An 18,730-nucleotide genomic window follows, 5' to 3' on the forward strand; every position below is an offset into this window, starting at 1 on the left:
CCCAGACCCTTGGGGTGCCGTGGCTAACCCATCTAACTCTTTATTCAGTCTGCCTGGACAGGGTTGACTGTCCTGAGATCAAATTAGATGGCAGTAGATTGGTTGGATTGGCAGGGACTGAGATTTGGGCAAATTGAAATTTAGTAAGGTAACAGTCTGGTTTCAGGATGTGCTCAGAAATGACACTGTTGTTATCTGATTCCCAAAACTGATCTTATCAGCACAACTCAGTATCTGCTAATCTTATATTTACATTTTAATATTTAACAATATTTGGGTCAAAAGAATACTTTAAAAATTATCTTCAGAAAATGAACAAATCCCATGAAGACTTGGCTGAGGACTTTTTGAAAGATACATGGGACAGATAGTAGCTGCTCAGAAACTTTTCCCTCTAATGAGAAAGGAGAGTAGCATTGTCTGGGAAATCACATTTATTACTATGGAAACAATTGTGCTGTCTGAAAGGAAGAGTTTTATCTGTAAAGATAGCATCACTCAATATAGGAGCTATACTTTATCTGGAGAAAGGGAGTAACAAATAATTGATTCCCTCCACCCCCACACCAGTTATGGAGAGGGAGCACAGCTTGTATTGGAAGGTACACATATGACATGAGGAAGCTTTTCTAAAATCATTCAGTTAAAATGAAGTTTGCTGCATTAATGATGCATCTTCTAGGAATCGTTGTAAGAATTTAGTCAACCTCACGCATTAAAATATTGTTAAAGAATTTAAGAGACACTTCCCATAATAATCCTTCAAGGATATTCACATCAAGTGTAAAATTTGGATAATAATATTTGGATAATAATTTGGAGAATTATTAGCAAATTCATGGAGTCCCTTGCAAGGTCTTCAGAGTTTCCTAGGGTGATTTTGTTGCAATTAATTATGCACAAACAATCATAAATGTGTAGCCTGCACTTGGCTTTGGATTGAGTTTACATTTCTCAATAAACTCATTTGATATTTAGATGCTACAATTCAATTTCTGATATCTATTTTCATATTTTTTCTTTGCTAGTTTTTATGGATCTAGATGTAATTGTTTTGGTCCAATGAGTTGGAGACGTCAGTCTTTAGACACATCATTTTCAACCAGCCAGATATCCTTGTCAGCAGAGATGGGGAGAGTTTGTGAGAGGAAGTGCAGTAGCAGGGATAAAAGCAGAAGCTGTTGTCAGGGCTAACCCTCCCAACCAAATAAAATTGTTCTTTTTAAATGAGGATTCTAAGTCTATTGTCTTTCTGGTTATTTTCCTAAATTCCAAAACCATGAACACTGAGTAGAGTAGAGATTCTCAGATATCACAATTCACCTCAAGTCCCTGTGTATACACCCTACCTTTATCATAGTAGTTTTGAAGATGCCATTATCCCAAAATAGCTGTTTAGAAGCTCCCTCTCAAAATCTTATACACTGTAAAGTCTGGCAGATGAAGAGATGGAAACCCGGTAATTCCAGAGAGTCATTACCACCTAGCAGCTGCTCCAGGTTGTGCATTTCCAATCTCCATAATCCCTTAGTGACTTTCGGTAACCTCCGACTTTAGAAGGTAAAGGAATTTTCCTCATTTGCATTACCCTTTAAAAAAAATCTATAAAACCTTGTTTTTCTGGTTGTTGTTGTAGGCAGACTCAATTTCAACCAACTGTTTCTCTAACATGACCCACTCATTATAAATGACTGGAGTCAGCAAAAGAAATTAAATACAAGAAAATACATGCAAGAATTGTTTGCTGAATAGAAACTCTTTTTTGGGATGGGTTCTAACATATAGGGCATAAAGTAATTATTTAATACAGTATCCTCTTTTGCAGAGGTATCTAATGGCAGGATTAATGAGACTTAAAGATAAGAATGACATGATTGGATTTCTGGATAAGCATTTTGTCATATTACAGACGTTTATTTTCCTGCTAGTCAATCTGGGAAAGGTTCTCAGTGGGAAGGACATTCATTTTCATTATTTCAATTTTCAATTTAATTATTTCATTATTATAACAAAATTCTGGTTCTTGATCTGAATATAAATAACCAACTGCACAATCACCTCATCATTAACATCAAAGGTATTTACTGAGTGCTTACCGTCTGCACTGTTCTAAGCACATGGGAGAGTACAGCAGAATTGAAAGACATGTTGCCTGTTTACAATAGGTTTACAGCATAATGGGAATGACAGACATTGATATAAGCAGACAAATTATAATATATAGTTTATAGATATGTACTTGAGTGTTGTAGGGGTGAATATGGGACTGTCATCAAGTGCCCAAAGGTCACAGATCCAAGTATATAGAAGACACAGAAAGGAGAGTGATCCAGAGAAAAGGGCTTAATCATGGAATGCCTCTTGGAAATTATATGATCTTAATAATGCTTTGAAGGTGGGGAGAGTAAGTGGTTGAGCATATATGGAGAGGGAGGGAGTTCCAGAACAGAGGGAGGACAAAGGAAAAGGTCAGCAATGAGATCCTTTCCTAAAAAAAATCAAGTATTTTAAGGATAATTATGACCAATTGATTTTAAAAATTGAATGATTTGAGGGTGTAGGGATTAGAGGAAACTGACCATTCCAGAAATCTGATTGAATAGTTCCCAGGTTTTTATTTTAATCCCCTGTCAGGGAAAAATTAAATGAAATGAAAAAGCAGATGACTTTGCTTTCTTGATTATCTTGCCTGTGTCCTTTTGACTGTCTTATATCATCCTAGTACTGAGCACAGTATTTGGCACATAGTAAGGTTTTGATAAATGAAATGATATTTATGCATCGTTCTTATGATGAAAGTCCCACTCCTTGTACTTTTCTTCAAATTCTGTGGTGGTAAAGTTGATGGCGGAAGAGGGAATTTAGAGAGTGTCCCCAAATTGGCATGTCCCCCAACCCATAGTGGCCAGATTTCTATATTGTAAGCAAATTTAGAGCAGGGAATGTGTTATTTTATATCTTACTCTCCCAAGTGCTTACAACAGTGCTGTGCATGCAGTAAGCATTCAGTAAAAATGTCTAAAAATGTTCCCATTAGTCAGTATCTTGTTAAGACTTATTAAGGTCACATCTTCTCCATGAAGTGTTCTCCAGTTAAATACATTTGTCCTGACTCGCTTTCTCTTCTGTGTCATTTGTGTTCTTGGATCTTCACCTTTTAGGTACTTGGTATTCACCTCACCTCCAATCCCACAGTACTCATGTAAATACCCATAATTATTCATATCACTATCTGTCTCCCCCTCTAGAGTGTAAGATCACTGAGGGAAGGGAACATGTCTACCAGCTGTTCAATCTTACTCACCTAAGCACTTAGTACAGTGCTCCTGCACACAGTAAGTGATCAATAAATGTCACTGTGATTATGAATGACTTTCTGGAACCAATAAGACTGCAGTCAAATAATGTTTACTGGAAATGATGAGTACTATTTTCACAATACATTACAATCAAAAACAATTAGCAACTTAGAAATTTAAGAGACTAGAGGATGATGGAGTTTTAGAAAGAGCATTAATGTGCACAGGACACAGCAACTGGGACCCTTGTTGGCTTTGAGAGCAGTCCTATAAATAGGAAAGCAAAGACTATATTTTTCCATGGTCATTTAAAAAGATCTAGATCATGTTTTGAATATTTGTGTCAGTAAGGTTAGTGCAGAAGAAAGGCTTTATTATTTATGAAGTGGATATATTTAAATTTTTGTCTTCATCAACATAATAAATCACTCATTTATATTTCAGCATATAAGATTTTTGGGGAATGTTGTGCTACTAATATGTAGATGGCTGATACACTGATGCAAGGTGGTATTCATTTCCCATTCCAGCCTCTGGTCCAATATTATTAATTACAGGAAAGGAAATAAGTGGAAAGAATTATAAAAGTTCATCCTCAAATATTCAAACATTGAAGATACCAAATTAAGCTCTAAGAATAACTTAGTTATTCTTGCATCTGAGTCCTGCATTACTTACTGACTTGCAAAATGATTTCAGAATATAATAGTCACTAATATTGCTTCTAGTGGGAATCTTTAAAAAAATTGAGTTCAGTTTGGCAGGTTTCTACATGACTAAATAAACATCTGAGACATTGTTGATAGCCTGAACAAGCAGAAGAGTAAAATAGTGTGAATCATTCATGATGTTTAATAACTTATATCTTAAAAGAAGAAAGCACTGTCATAAAACCTGGAGGGAAACCAATAGTAATTTCAGATAAGGTATATTTGATTGTGGGAACTCCCTACCTTCAGCTTTTTCCATCAATCCTGGAAACTACTAGTGTTTAAGAGAAAATGGAAAACAGTTTGTCTTAGAAATCAGTAGTGTCAGCTTCATCAGAACATCATAGGGGTTGGAATAGATAGCTATTTGAAACCCACTGAAGACAAGCCATTTTCAGCAAGGTTTGATTGGATTCCATTTATATCTCCCATTGAAGGGATAAAGCTTGATCACCTAAAGTATTCTGAGAAAGAGATTGCATTATCTACCCAGAATATTAGTTGGAAGATAGCTTCAATTTGAAAGGAAAAAAAAACACAACTTTTAGCCATGTCACCCAGATACTGCACTAAAAAAGAATCAATCAATACTATTTATCAAATGGTTACTTGTTGCAGAAAAGTGTACTGAACACTCGGGAGAATACAATAGTTGATAGACATAATCTCTGCTCACACGGAATTTATGGATTAACAAGAAGCAAAGAAGTTAAAGATGCATCTTTAAGAGACTAACTTTCCAGATTTCAGAGTGGGAGTCTTTTCCTACGTGGAACTGTAATTTTGAAAAAGTGTACACAACATCCAAGAGCCTACTTTGTCTCGTTCCTTGGAAAAAAGATCCCCCTGATACCTGCACCAGGCTCAGTCATCACCAAGAACACCATAAACTGGGAACCCCAATTGCCTGCTTTTAGAATATTTAAAACATTGAGGAGGTTTACTAAGTACTGTGTGCCTGGAGCAGTGAAGGTGCTCTGGTCTCCTTCTCCTAAGAACTGTTCATTTATATTAACAGTGTTGTCTTGTTAACTCGGTTACTTTTTCTCATACTTCATTGAGATTGTGAGCCTTGTGTGGCACTAGGGATGCTGTCTGATCTAATTAAACTATATTTACTTCAGTGCTTAGCTTAGTGCTCAGCACATAAAAAAAACTCTTTATAGAATACTATATATATAAAACCAACTAACTAATCAACCTTGAAGGATAAGACCCATTAATAGAGTCTCCCTGGATGGCCTTTCACTAAAATCACCTTGCCCTCAGCTGAGTGTCCAAGAGTGGCCTAATGGAAGGAGCATAGCCCGAGAGTCACAAGACCTGGGTTTTAGTCCGGTGTCCACAACTGTGTCCATAACCTCGGGCAAGTCACTTAACTTCTCTGTATCTCATTTCCCTCATCTACAAAATGGAAATTAAATCATACTGCATTCTACTTTCACTGTGAGACCCATGTGGAACAGACACAGTGCCTGTTAACTAATAAGCAATTAATAAGTATGATAATTATTAATTATTATTAAAGGCTGAATGGTATATTGGAGGCAGGTGTGGGTTGAATATTATACCGCCAAATATAAGAATTAAGTGAAAATAAAAATGATTCTTCTAGGCATTCATTTCTATTAATAAAGCTCATTTAATTCACCACAATTCTAACTTCTCTGCTGCCTGCATCATTTTTCTTAACAAAAAAAATTCAGTCCACATCTCATTCCTCAAGAGCCTCCATTGGTTGTCCCCACGAATAAGAGGAACTCCTTACCATTGGCTTTAAAGCATTGTTAGCTAGCTCTATCCTCTATCTATACCTCACTGATTTTGCAACCCAGCCCGCACACCTTACTTTTCTAACAGCAGCCTACTTCTTGTACCACTGTCTCATCTATCTCACCACTGACCCTCTGCCCATGTCCTTCCTCTGGCGAGGAACTCTCAACCTCCTCATGTCCAGCACTCCACAACTCTCTATCTTCAAAACGCTCCTAAAATTACATCTTCCCTTTCCCCACTAAGACCTCATTTCATTCATTCATTCATTCAGTAGTATTTATTGAGCACTTATTATGTGCAGAGAACTGTACTAAGAACTTGGAATGTACAATTCAGCAGCAGATAGAGACAATCCCTGCCACTGACAGGCTTACAGTCTAATCAGTGGAGACAGACACAAAAACAATAGCAATAAATAGAATCAAGGGGATGTACATATCATTAAAATAAATAGGGTAATAAAAATATAAACAAATGAGCGGACGAGCACAGTGCTGAAGGGAGGGGAAGGGAGGGAGGAGGAGCAGAGGGAAAGGGGGGGGAAAAGGGGACTTAGCTGAGGGGAGGTGAAGGGGGGCAGAGAGGGAGAAGAGGGAAAAGGGAAGCTCAGTTTGGGAAGGCCTCTTGGAGGAGGTGTGCTCTCAGTGGGCTTTGAAGAGGGAGAGTTTGGTGGAGGTGAGGAGGGAAGGCATTCCAGGACAGTGGGAGGATGTGGCCCAGGGGTTGATGGCGGAATAGGCGATAATGGGGGATGGTGAGGAGTTGGGCGGCAGGGGAGCAGAACTGACAGGGTGGGCAGTAGAAAGAGAGAAGGGAGGAGAGGTATGAGGGGGCAAGGTGATGGAGAGCCTTGAAGTCTAGAGTGAGAAGTTTTTGTTTCGTGTGGAGGTTGATAGGCAACCACTGGAAGTTTTTAAGAAGGGGAGTGACAGGCCCAGAGCGTTCTGCAGGAAGATGAGCCGGGCAGCTCAATGAAGTATAGATTGGAGTGGGCAGAGAGAGGAGGAAGGGAGATCAGAGAGAAGGCTGACACAATAATCCAGCCGGGATATTATGAGAACCTGTAACAGTAAGATAGCCATTTGGGTGGAGAAGAAAGGGCAGATGTTGACAATATCATAAAGGTGAGACCGGCAGGTCTTGCTGATGGATTGGATGTGTGGGGAGAATGAGAGAGCTGAGTCAAGGATGACACCAAGGTTGCAGTCTTAAGAAACAGGAAGGATGGTCGTACCATCCACAGGGATAGGAAAGTCAGGAAGAGGACAGGGCTTGGGAGGGAAGATAAGGAGCTCAGTTTTGGACATGTTGAGTTTTAGGTGGCAGGCAGACATCCAGGTAGAGATGTCCTGGAGGCAAGAGGAGATATGAGCCTGAAGGGAGGGGGCGAGGACAGGGGCAGAGATGTAGAGTGGTATGTCATCTGCATAGAGATGATAGTTGAAGCCGTGAGAGCGAATGAGTTCACCAAGGGAGTGAGTGTAAATAGAGAACAGAAGAGGGCCAAGAATTGACCCTTGAGGAACTCCTACAGTTCATTTGCCCTACTACTCCCTTTACCCTCTGCATGCACTTTAATTTGTACTCTTCAAACATTTGATATTAATCACAGATGCAACCCCACAGGATTTATATATGTATCCATAATTCATTTTAATGTCTCTCTCCGTATACTGAAGCTCTTTGTGGGCATGGAATGTGTCTACCAATTCCTGTTTTATCATATGTCCCCAAGCTCTTTGTACAGTGCTCTGTATACAGAAAGCAGTCAGAAAATACCATTAAGTTATTGACTGAGAAGGGAAAGTAGTCATATATTCAAAAGTTTAAATATTGGGTGAAAGTTTTGCATCCCATTGTCCAAGAAGTCATTTGGCCTTTCCTCTCTCTGAATTGTCATATTTTCAATTAGGCAAAAAATAAAAGGGCAATTCACAAATTTATTTGGAATTTGAAATTTGCCTAGGCAGTGGAATGATTGTTCACCCAGGATACATTATAGGAGTCATGACTCCTATAATCAGGAGTCAGGACTTTACTTTCACTCCATTTCCTCTTCAATTCTTTTTTAAATAAAACTATGTGCCCAATTATTTTAAAGCTAACGGGAGACTTTGGAAGCAGCTATGGATCCCAAAATTATGGGTCATTTTAAAATCAGGATTCAAGGTCACAATTCGTCCTACAATAAGAGAACATCACTGTTGACATAGCAGTTTGCCTCTTACATGACTGGCCAAACACCCTCCTTCCTTACATAATATTGTGTCTTCCATGGTCCTGGGCTTTTGAGTCTGCATGATGCCCCACTACTCCATGTCCCCTAGGTCCTTCACAGGCCTGGCATCAAATTTAAGATTTAAAGGCACAGGAATCACATAAAAGGATAATTGCATATGGCCATATATTTGTGAGTAGGATTGTAATAATAGAGTGTCTGAAAGCGTGTTTATGAAAGTGAGAAAATTTTATGTGGAATTGAAAGTTTATTTTCATTCTAAAATATAAAATTTTCAGGATATCATCTTTAAAGCAGGACTCACTTGATATCAGAAATGACAACTCTTTGGCACTTCACATTCCTCCCTTAGAAATTAGAGAAACATAAATTATAAAATTAAAGGCTATGGTCCAGCAAGATTCTAAAGAGCTCAAAGCAAAGAATTGTAGAAAATTTATTAACAAAAAATATATTTGAATTAGTTTCCTTAATGTGTGAAATTCACACATGCATCCAGGCTCTTTTTCATCCTCTGTATTTCTTTTAAAGAACACTTTGTTTAGAGTCTCAATGAAACACCTAATAATCTATGCAAAAGTACATGTGTAGTGATGCATATTTATTAAGCTTCAGAATAAATTAAGGAAGTCATAAAAGAAAGCCTTGAGATGCACACAAATTGGATGGCATTATTGGCCACTCCTCAGATTAATCAGACAGACTCACATATTCTAATAAAATCCCTTGAACAGAAGCACCAAAAATTCATATTTACTTTTTTCCAGTTGTATATTAAGCAAGGCAATTGGCCAGGTTAGACAATCATTAATAAAAGTGTCATATTCATGTTTCCTGCTGTCAAAAAACTCCCATTCTAAGACAACCAGGATGCAGAGGCATACATTTTAGGAAAACAATAGATTCATCATTGAACACAAATGGGGTCAGCATAGTTGCCAAAAACTCATGTAGTACATGTGGTATTAAATATTTTATTTGAGGTTTTGACATTAGTGGAGGTGGAAAAGCTTACAATATATGGAGATTATTCAAAATGAAGACAAGTAAGAAGGACATAAGGTAAGGAGACAGATGGCAAGGGGAAGGGTTGAATTGCTGAAATAATGAAAAAGTTAGGTACATTACTATATGCCTGTATTTATTAAGCCATTCATTTCTTTTTTCTCTAAGATTCTCCATGCTATCCTAATGATCTGAAATCTATTTTTTAATCTCTTGGATTTTTTTTCATACAGTATGTTTATAGGAGCTGTTTATCTTGAGGGGGGAAAAATAGGCATTTAGGTAGAAATTGCTGGTGATGGGGTCTGTGACCCTGAAAGGAAACATGCTTTTAGATGAAATTGGGACTGGGATTTAGGGTCCCTTGTTAATATTCTTGGGTGATTTGGAAGGGCAGTGTTTTGACTGATGATGAAGTTATCCAGGTGCGAGGACACTGGAAATTGACACCTCCCAATTGTTTTATTCCATCTATGGTATTTATTGTCAATAATATTGTTGTCAATCTTATCCAGTTTGGAGAAACCCCTCCCATTCAGGTCCTTACTGCCTCCAGAGTCCCCTGGCATTTTGGTGGCCTATTTCCTGACTCATTCCACATGATTCAGTAATCACTCCTCTCATTTCTTTGAGGCACCAGGCTCCACACTAAAGAAAACTGGGTTTCTTTCCCTATCCACAAGTCCTGAATCTCTTCGCACAGAGATACCAGTAACCCTCAGTACAAATCAAGACCTGATTTTGATTAAGAAAAAAGTTATTGATAGAGTCCTTCACTAGCCCTCATATATTTACTCAACTGATCAATGGTATTTATTTGGCATTTACTGAGTGCAGAGCACTGTACTAAGTGCTTGGGAAAGTACAGTACAACAGAATTAGTAAATGAGATCCCTGCCCACATGGACCTTTTAGTTTGTATTTAGTAGGAATATGTTTGGAAAGCTTCAGAGGAACAATTAGTGAAATCTTAATGTAAAGAAGCTTTATGTCACATATTTAACAATATTTTGAAGATTGAGAGAGTAATATTTCATTTTAGTAATATGTGGTTGAAAATTGTCAGCCTTCCTGATGTGCAACTTTGGGCAAGGCATTTCACTTCTCTGTGCCTCAGGCACCTCATCTATAATATAGAGATAAAATACCTGTTTTCCTTCTTTAACTATGACCCCAATAAGGGATAGAAAATTTGTCTAATTCCAACTATATTGCATCAACCCCAATATTTAGTACAGTCCTTGGCACAGGTAATATAAGATAGATACCAATATTATTATTATGTGCGAGAGAAACACACAACTCTATAATATCCCCTGGTGATGGCACTATGTCTGAATATTAGAAGAATTTAGCTCAACTAGTAATGGTTTACACTTAGAATTTGTACAGCATTTTTGTTTTTCCAAAGCATTTTTAATTCTATTGTTTTATTTTATCCTCCAGTGACCCTGAGCAGTAGAGGCAGGATTTAATATCCTTATGTTACTTATGAGGAAACAGGCACAGAGAAGTGAATTATTTAACCAAAGGCAGAGCTAAAATTTAAGATCAAATCTCCTGATATAGAGAAGGCTGCTTGGCCTTCCAGAGAGAGCATAGAGTTATTTGTCAAGAGGACTTTGTTTGAGTTCAAGTTCTGCCACTGGCCTATTATGTCATCTTGAGCAAGTCACTAACATTTTGGGCAGTTTCTTATTCTATATAATAGGGATTAGATATCTTATAAATCCCATGTGGAATAGGGATTGTGACTGATCTTATAATTTTGTAATTACCACACTCCTTGGCACATAGTGTTTAATAACTGCCATAATTACTATTACTTCTTCTTTCAAGCTCTTCCAATAGGCCTACTTCACTGTACATGCCCATTGCCCAACATGTGAGATCCCTGGTATAAAGATATGGACAAGGAGTTTAATAACTTAAAATGTGAATTTTCTCATTCAGAAAAGTGTTCTTATATACCCTGGACTTTCTGCCTGTATTTGAGTCAATATTACTTAAAGGCAGATGTCATCTGTATGACTTATGCTGCCTGTAATGTTGTCTTCTGAATAGTGCTGAAAAATACTCATTTGTTATCATTCTATGCAGAATTGAGAGTGAGAGGAGGGTGAGGAAAACAGTTGGTAAAATTCCAAAGAGGATTCTGGTCTTCTAAAACAAGCCTGGGCAGGTTCAATTTTTAATCACACAGTTCACTCAGTCATTGTTGAAGTACTTTTTTTTCTGGGGCTGGAGCATCCCAGTGGATTAGCTTATAGATTCTGCACTCTATTTAGGTGGCAGGTGTTCAATTCTTGATTTTGTAGGTCAGGATTGGAATATCCACAAGAGCAATTACTGGTGAATTAACAATCCTTCCTAATAGCTTAGCAGCAAAGCTTACTTTGCAAAGTAAGTACACTAGGGAAACGTCGGGGAAAAACATTACAACTCTAATTCTTGGATAACCCCATTGGATGGGGAAAAAGAGTGACTACCGAAAACTTTCTTGGTATTTGAGATATTGTCTTCTAAATAGAAAACAATTCAGCACAAGTGGATATTTCAGCCACTAGCTTTCTGGTTTATGTGCTTACCGATCTGAGTTGCATGTCTCTGCTTCATTAAACTTTCTTTGTTAGGAAGATGAATGTATGGATGATCAAGACATCTTTCTCTTTCTACCAGAGCTGTCACAAAACTGGAGTTACATTCAAATCTAGTTAGGCTGCTCTTGGGAGTGCTACCTAATTCAGGAAGGGATATAATGATATCTGTAGGATGCGAAGTTGAGTGGCTGAAAGTGATGCTGCAGAAGTGTGACACAGAGAGAATTCTAATATATATAGTCCCCTTGTAGATCTATTCCCAAAACCAATCTGCAGTGGGTAGTGTAAATGCCTCCCTCACTTCAAATGGATTTTTGTTCAATTCCTTGAGTTCTAGGTATGAGTAAATCAAGTAGAGAATAAGTTGCCTGAGCATCTTGCTTTGTATTATGTAATGAAGATTAGATAAACCTGCTTTTTAAATATATCTTGATTTTCTCTATTGTGTTTTTTTTATTTTTTAAATGGTATTTGTTAAGCACTTACTATGTTCCAGACACTGTATATAAGTGCTGGGATAGATAAAAGCTTGTCACATTGGACATAGTTACTGTTCCACACAGGGCTCACAGACTTAACCCTCATTTTACAGATGAGGTAACTGAGGCACGGAGAAGTGAAGGGACTTGCCCAAGGTCATAAAGCAGACAAATGGCTGAGCCAGGATTAGCACACAGGTCCTTCTGCATCCCAGGCCTATGGTCTATCCACTAGGACACCATGCTTCTCAAAGTGCTTTCGTAGTACTTATTTCATTTTTTGTCCTCACTGAGAAGAGAAGCAGTGGTGAAGTACTGGATAGACTCGGAACTGGGAGTCAGAAGGTCATGGGTTCTAGTCTCGGCTCTGCCACTTGTCCATTGTGTTCCCTTGGCCAACTCATTTCATTGCTATGTGCCTCAGTTTCCTCATTTGTAAAATGAGGATTGTGACTGTGAGCCCTACATGGGACAGGAACTGTGTGCAACCCAATATGCTTATATTCACCCCAGTGTTTAGTACAGTGCCTGGCACATAGTAAGCACTTACATAAAATAATTACTATTGATGGTTGAGAAGCAGCGTGGCTCAGTGGATAGAGCACTGGTCTGAGAGTCAGGAGGTCATGGGTTCTAATCACGGTTCTGCCGCTTGTCTGCTGTGTGGCCTTGGGCAAATCATTTAGCTTCTCTCTGCCTCAGTGATCCCATCTGTAAAATGGGGATTGAGACTGTGAGCACAGAAGCTGTGTCAACCCAATTTGCTTGTATCTACCCCAGAGCTTAGTACAATGCCTGGCACATAGTAAACACTTAACAAATACCATTATTATTATTCTCCCTGTGAGGACAAAAAACACAGGTCTTATTATTGCTGTTTTACCGAGTCAAAGAGGTTAAGTGAACTGCCCAGTTTAATGCAGCAGGCTAATCAGTGCAGAGAAGAATCTAGAATACGGATCCTCTGACTCTGAGATGTGAACTCTTTTCCCTAATGGACAGGGACATGCTAACTTTAAACTGAACATTTAGCCAACTTGGCCACTATAACTACAGCGAAAAAAAGAAGACAAATTTATAATTGTGTTATTGATAGTGGTATAAATTCAACAGGAAAGTGATTCCAGTGTAACAATTTGATAAAAGATAAAGTTTCTGCAACTATTAACAAAAGATGGAAGCTCAGACAACATTTGGAGACGAAGAAGGAACTATCACCATTGTAGGTTTAGATGAAACTGCTGTTTTGTTCGTGTGGTACTGATTTTTTTAAGTTAAATCTCATTAAGTCAATAAAGTCTACATATAGATTGTTTTTTAAGAATCACCTACTTGGAGCTGTGGCTGTGTTCCTACATAACAATATGAACCACATGTGGAGTCATCTCAGCCCAAAGACTTTATATTTGGCTTAATAACCTGCTACAGTCTGATTCCCTGATTTCACTCTCGTAATACTCTTTTCCTAATCATCTCTCCCAGTTAATTACTTTCTTTAAATGGAGGACTTTCACATTTTGATGATTTTTGTGAAAATTATTTTGCTTCTCTCTTACTCTTTTCAGCTGTCACCAACCCAGACACAAAAGCTAGTGTGATTAATATCCCTTATTATGAACATCCTTCCAAATAGTGCAGTGGTCTAACTCCTAAGCTATTAAAAGTACATTTTAGATATGAGCAGATATATGCTAAGACACCATTTCATGGCCATTACAGGTCTTCAGAGTTATTTTCTATTTCTTAGTCAGGTTGTAAACACATTTGTCAAGGAGTTACAGTCTCTTCATCAGCATAGAAGTTGGTACAATCCATGTGAATTAGAAAAAAACCTAGAAAAATGGATGTCAAACATTATGCACTGTGGTATGTCTGACAGATGGACATTAGGAAATTCAGTGTATTTTCAATGCAATTATTTGTACAAGTTCAAGTAAAACCAAGATGCTATAGTTCACTAATTAAATTGTAACTATTTCTAATTTTTATTTAATGCTTGGATCTATTGAATGCAGCCAGTTAGTAATGTTCCTTACAAACAAAAAAAAAAGTTCTTTTCATCTAGAACTTCAGAGCTTCATCTAGAACTTCAGAGGTGGATGCCACAGTACACCTTACTTGCTGCAGGGTTAGAAACAATCCCCTATTCTTTCTGCTTTATATGCTTACATGAAGCAGATATCACCTGCTTCAAGTGCAGAACAGTGAATTTAAGCATAAATTAACTACATGTCGCTGACTTATCCTCACCTCTTCAATAGGCATCACAAATTAGGATGCACAGACCTGTAACAGACCTGTAAAAGGCACAGAGATGGGCAAACAAAATGATCTGGGGGATGGAACAGATCAATTAAGATAATAAAATGGAAAGGTTAGGACACCAATGCGTTTCCAATATACTTTTAACCACTACATCCTACTCTATTCCTTAAACAGCCAGTTAGAAGCTTAATGAACATAACTACTGATATACAGCGTTTGCCCATTGTAATTAATATGATCTCATTAAAAATGTTATGCTGACTGCAAAGATATTGAAACAATAATTTAAATTACTTCAAATTCCTCCCTCAGTTTTTCTTAGCTGTTCCATCAAAACATATTGAAATCCAAAGAGACCCTGACAGAGTTCACATAAGAGGAGTGCTCTTCCCTCTTTAATCCTTTCTCCTACCAAATAAACAAGAAAAACTATCACAATGTAGCACCAATATTATGTGTTTATAGTCATGTCCTCTATGTGAAGAAAAAGCCTGGATTAAGGTAGACAATATTCAACTGTTTAGTCAGACAATATTCAACTGTTCCGTCTATTTTCCATCCTTCATACTAGAACTAATTTTCTTAGTGACAGTATATTTGCGACCTTAAATCAAACTACTGCTTCATCATCCCAGGTAGATCGGTGTTTTGACTTTAGTATTGTTGCTTCTTTAGGTAATGATGATAATGGTATTTGCTAAGTGCTTACAGTGTGCCAGTCACTGTACTAAGTGCTGATGAGAATTCTATAAGCAATATAGTTTCTGGAATGCCCAGAGCCATTTACAGTTGTCATTTCTCTGTCTGGAATTCAGTCAATGTACTTGATTACTTTTGAAATTTTATGTTCCTCTTAAATATCTCTAAACTTTTTTTTTTGGTTGTTCAGTAAAATAACCCAGATTGTGCACACATTTAAAATGAATGGTTGAAGCTGCAGTGATGAAATTCAGAGCCAGAAAATGACAGTTTCCATTTTTACCTACTCAGGTGCTTTGTGCTTGTGATATTTGTAAACAGTCTGTGAAAGACTCTTCTGTTTAAAGATGTTACAATTCGGGTTTATTATCTTCAAGTAGAAGTTTATTGGCAAACACATAGGGGAAGAAAACTAGCTATATTACCCCACCAAGAACTACCTCTAGCTGGCAATTAGACTCTGCTTCTTCAAACAGAGAAAAACAAGGAAACTGAAAATTTAGGAAGAACAATACAGGCATACTTCTGGAAATACAAAAAAAACTAGGTTGACTTAAACCATTAGCAAAATGTCTTAAGTCAAGCACTGTTGCATCTTGTGAAATTCTCAAACATATCAGGATAGCTGAAAATCCCGCTTTAAATGACTGTAAGTTGTGGAAGTTTAGTCTGCTAAGCAGCTATCAGAAGTTCCTTATTTTCCTGCCTGAGAAGTTTGGTCTGGCATCTGTGTTTTTTTCCAGCCATAAAATGCAGTTGATAAGAGAACTGTAAAGAGTGGGTCGATTTCAAACTATTTTCTCTTCATTCCAGTAGAGTGATATGGCATAATAGGTTATTTTAAAATGTGCACATTGTATCCAATATTAAAATACTAAAAACATTCAGGTTATTTCTGCTCCCACCAACCTTGAGAAAACTTAATATTGACATAGTTATCTGAGAAACTGAAATATTTAAACAATACCAGCCTACTTTCTATGAATTCTGTCTTGTCGAATTAGAATTAGAAACTTGTGTTTTCCAATAAAGACTGTTCTGTGGCCTAAAAAGAGCTACTAGCCGGTGGAAAATTGTGAAAATCCATTTGCATTCTCCTTTTGGGAACTTATTCTGATACTTGTGTGAAATATTACATATTACCAAAATCAACCTGAAATGGGTCTTTTAAAAGTGAACTCATATGACAGAAAAGAAAGATCTGATGAAGAGGGGACATTAACATTCTATAATAATACAGTGAAGAAGGAAGTATGATCTATCAATTATCTGCAAATGGGAATGAATTACAGATTAATTCCAAATTCTAATGCAATTTCTTCTTTCAAAAACATACTTATATAATTAAATTAAAGATAGGTAAAATAGTAAAAAAGTAGTCTGGATAGGAAGTAGGCTTGGGGGCACAAGAACATAATTCTGTTTATAATGAATTAGTTTCTTTAGTATTTTTTATGTTTAACACTGAAATATTTAACAAAGTGAAATCACCTTAGAATGTCAGTAACATTGAAATTCAGAAGTATATTGTTTCTTTTTGTCTATAAAAATCATTTCAGAGTGATTAGCTTTTAGTTAATTCATTCAATTGTATTTATTGAGCGCTTACTGTGTGCAGAGCACTATACTAAGCACTTGGAAAGTACAGTTCAGCAATAAAAAGAGACAATCCCTGCCCACAACGGGCCTACATCTAATGCTAATTGTGAGATTTTCTGAAGTACAACTGTGGAATGAATATAAGATTCCTCAGTAGCTCTGGTCCTGGAGACTTGAGGTGTCCAAACCAGTTGTTTGTAAGGGTCACAGTAGTCTTTCAAAAAATGCTCACATTTTCTAACCAGCATTTTGCTTTTATAGATGACTGTCGATGCATCACAGTGATAAAAATAATAATGGCATGTATTAAGTACTTATTATATGCCTAGCACTGTGCTCATTTCTAAGTTTCATTCTATTCATTCTAAACTCAGCTCCGCCACTTGTCTGCTGTGTGATCTTGGGCAAGTCACTTCACTTCTCTGGGCCTCAGTTACCTAATCTATAAAATGGGGATTGAGATTGTTAGCCCCACATGGCACAGGGACAACGTCCAACCTGATTTGCTGGTTTTCATCCCAGCACTTGTACAGTACCTGGCACATAGTAAGTGCTTAACTAATATCAAATTATTATTAATTATTATTAGGCCACACTGCACCTCTCCTATTAAGAAATACAAGATTACTATTATCTTAGTATAAGAATATATCTTAAAACATTCTGACAAGAAAAAAATAATCTTTCAAAAGCAAGCTCAATCAATCAATCAATTGTATTTATTGTTTTTACTGTTGTAGAAGAAAATGTATACCTTATGCATTCTGATTGACTTTAAATTTATATTTGTTCTATCTAGAAGATCTTTTCTATTCACAGATATTACAGGATGGTGGTAAAATATTTATTGAATTGCTTAATATTTTATTAGTTCTTAGCAATGAAACTGTTTCTTTTTTTCTTACTTTAGAACAAAAGCCTGAAAAACAAACTCCTCTCAGGAAGTAAGCTTTGTGGTATCCATGCAGAAGAGGTGAGATTTATTCTTACTCTCCTAGTTTAGCAGATTCATCAATAATTCTTGCCATTATGGACTTTAGGTAAGCAACAAGCAATGGTCTATTATTACTGAACACCCTGCCTTTGCTGTTCATAATGGCTGCATCATATCTGAATTTCTGATCTCTACCTCCTACTATTAGTCTTACAATTTTATTTTTATCTCAGTCTAGCATTACATTCCATAAATATTTTCTCCAGATTATTTTAATCATCTTTGTTTTTTCTTTCCATTTTTGTCCATGGTACTGATCCATGAAAGAGGAGTTATTCTGCTGCTCCTTGTTTTGGTGTGTGGGAGGGTGGATGTCTTGGGGGGGGGGGGGTGCACAACAAGTCTGAATTTGGCCTACTACTCTGAGAGAAGGTGAATTGGCTAAAAGCCTGCTGGTTATAGTGGGAAAGTCATGCATCAGCCTATTGCGTACTAAACAGTTAGGTCTGTAAATTCTTCCATTACACAGTAGAAAAGGAGAAATGCAAAAATAACATTTTAGTTAATGGAAAACTTTACAGATTGATGGAGAAAATCAAGTTTAGGATAATGATGAGGCCCATGAAACTTCTAATTTTTATGGTCTTTAAAGTCATTTCTTCCTTGCCTACCACCTTTCCTGCCAAACAAGTAACTTTCTTATCATACCTACCTAAAAACAATATTACTTTAACACTCATTCAGTTTCTTACCTATAAATCTATTTGATACATAACTATAAGGCAGTAGCAGAGATGATCACTTATATACTTCTCCTAGCCTATCAAAAATTGGATGGCAAATTCACAAATAGTGTTAATGTTTCTAGATTGAGAATGTTTTCACTATTTCTTTCTCTAATCCTCAGGGTACATACTGTTGCCGAGTTTTCAGCACTGTTTAACTTCAGAATACCTCAATTGCCTTGCATATCATTTAGATTTATTACCTGAATCTCATTATAACGCTGAGTAACATACCTAGGATTTAGAAACTGACAAAATAGTCTATATTTAACCTGAAAATTTGGATTTCGACCTTCCAGTCAGCATCCAATTAGTGACCTGTGTTATATTTATTTCTATT

At 37.0% G+C, this 18,730-nt stretch overlaps 1 protein-coding gene across 1 annotated transcript in view; it reads left to right on the forward strand.

The window, feature by feature from the left end:
- Positions 1-18,730, forward strand: part of LUZP2 (leucine zipper protein 2) — a 344,353-nt gene that overhangs the window by 229,923 nt on the left and 95,700 nt on the right. Inside the window, exon 6 of the mRNA XM_029059088.2 lies at positions 17,582-17,644. Coding sequence (XP_028914921.1) covers positions 17,582-17,644 — 63 coding nt within the window. The remainder of the gene's footprint in view (positions 1-17,581; positions 17,645-18,730) is intronic.

This window comes from Ornithorhynchus anatinus, chromosome 3 (assembly GCF_004115215.2).
Source record: "Ornithorhynchus anatinus isolate Pmale09 chromosome 3, mOrnAna1.pri.v4, whole genome shotgun sequence".
Taxonomy (NCBI): Eukaryota; Metazoa; Chordata; class Mammalia; order Monotremata; family Ornithorhynchidae; genus Ornithorhynchus; species Ornithorhynchus anatinus.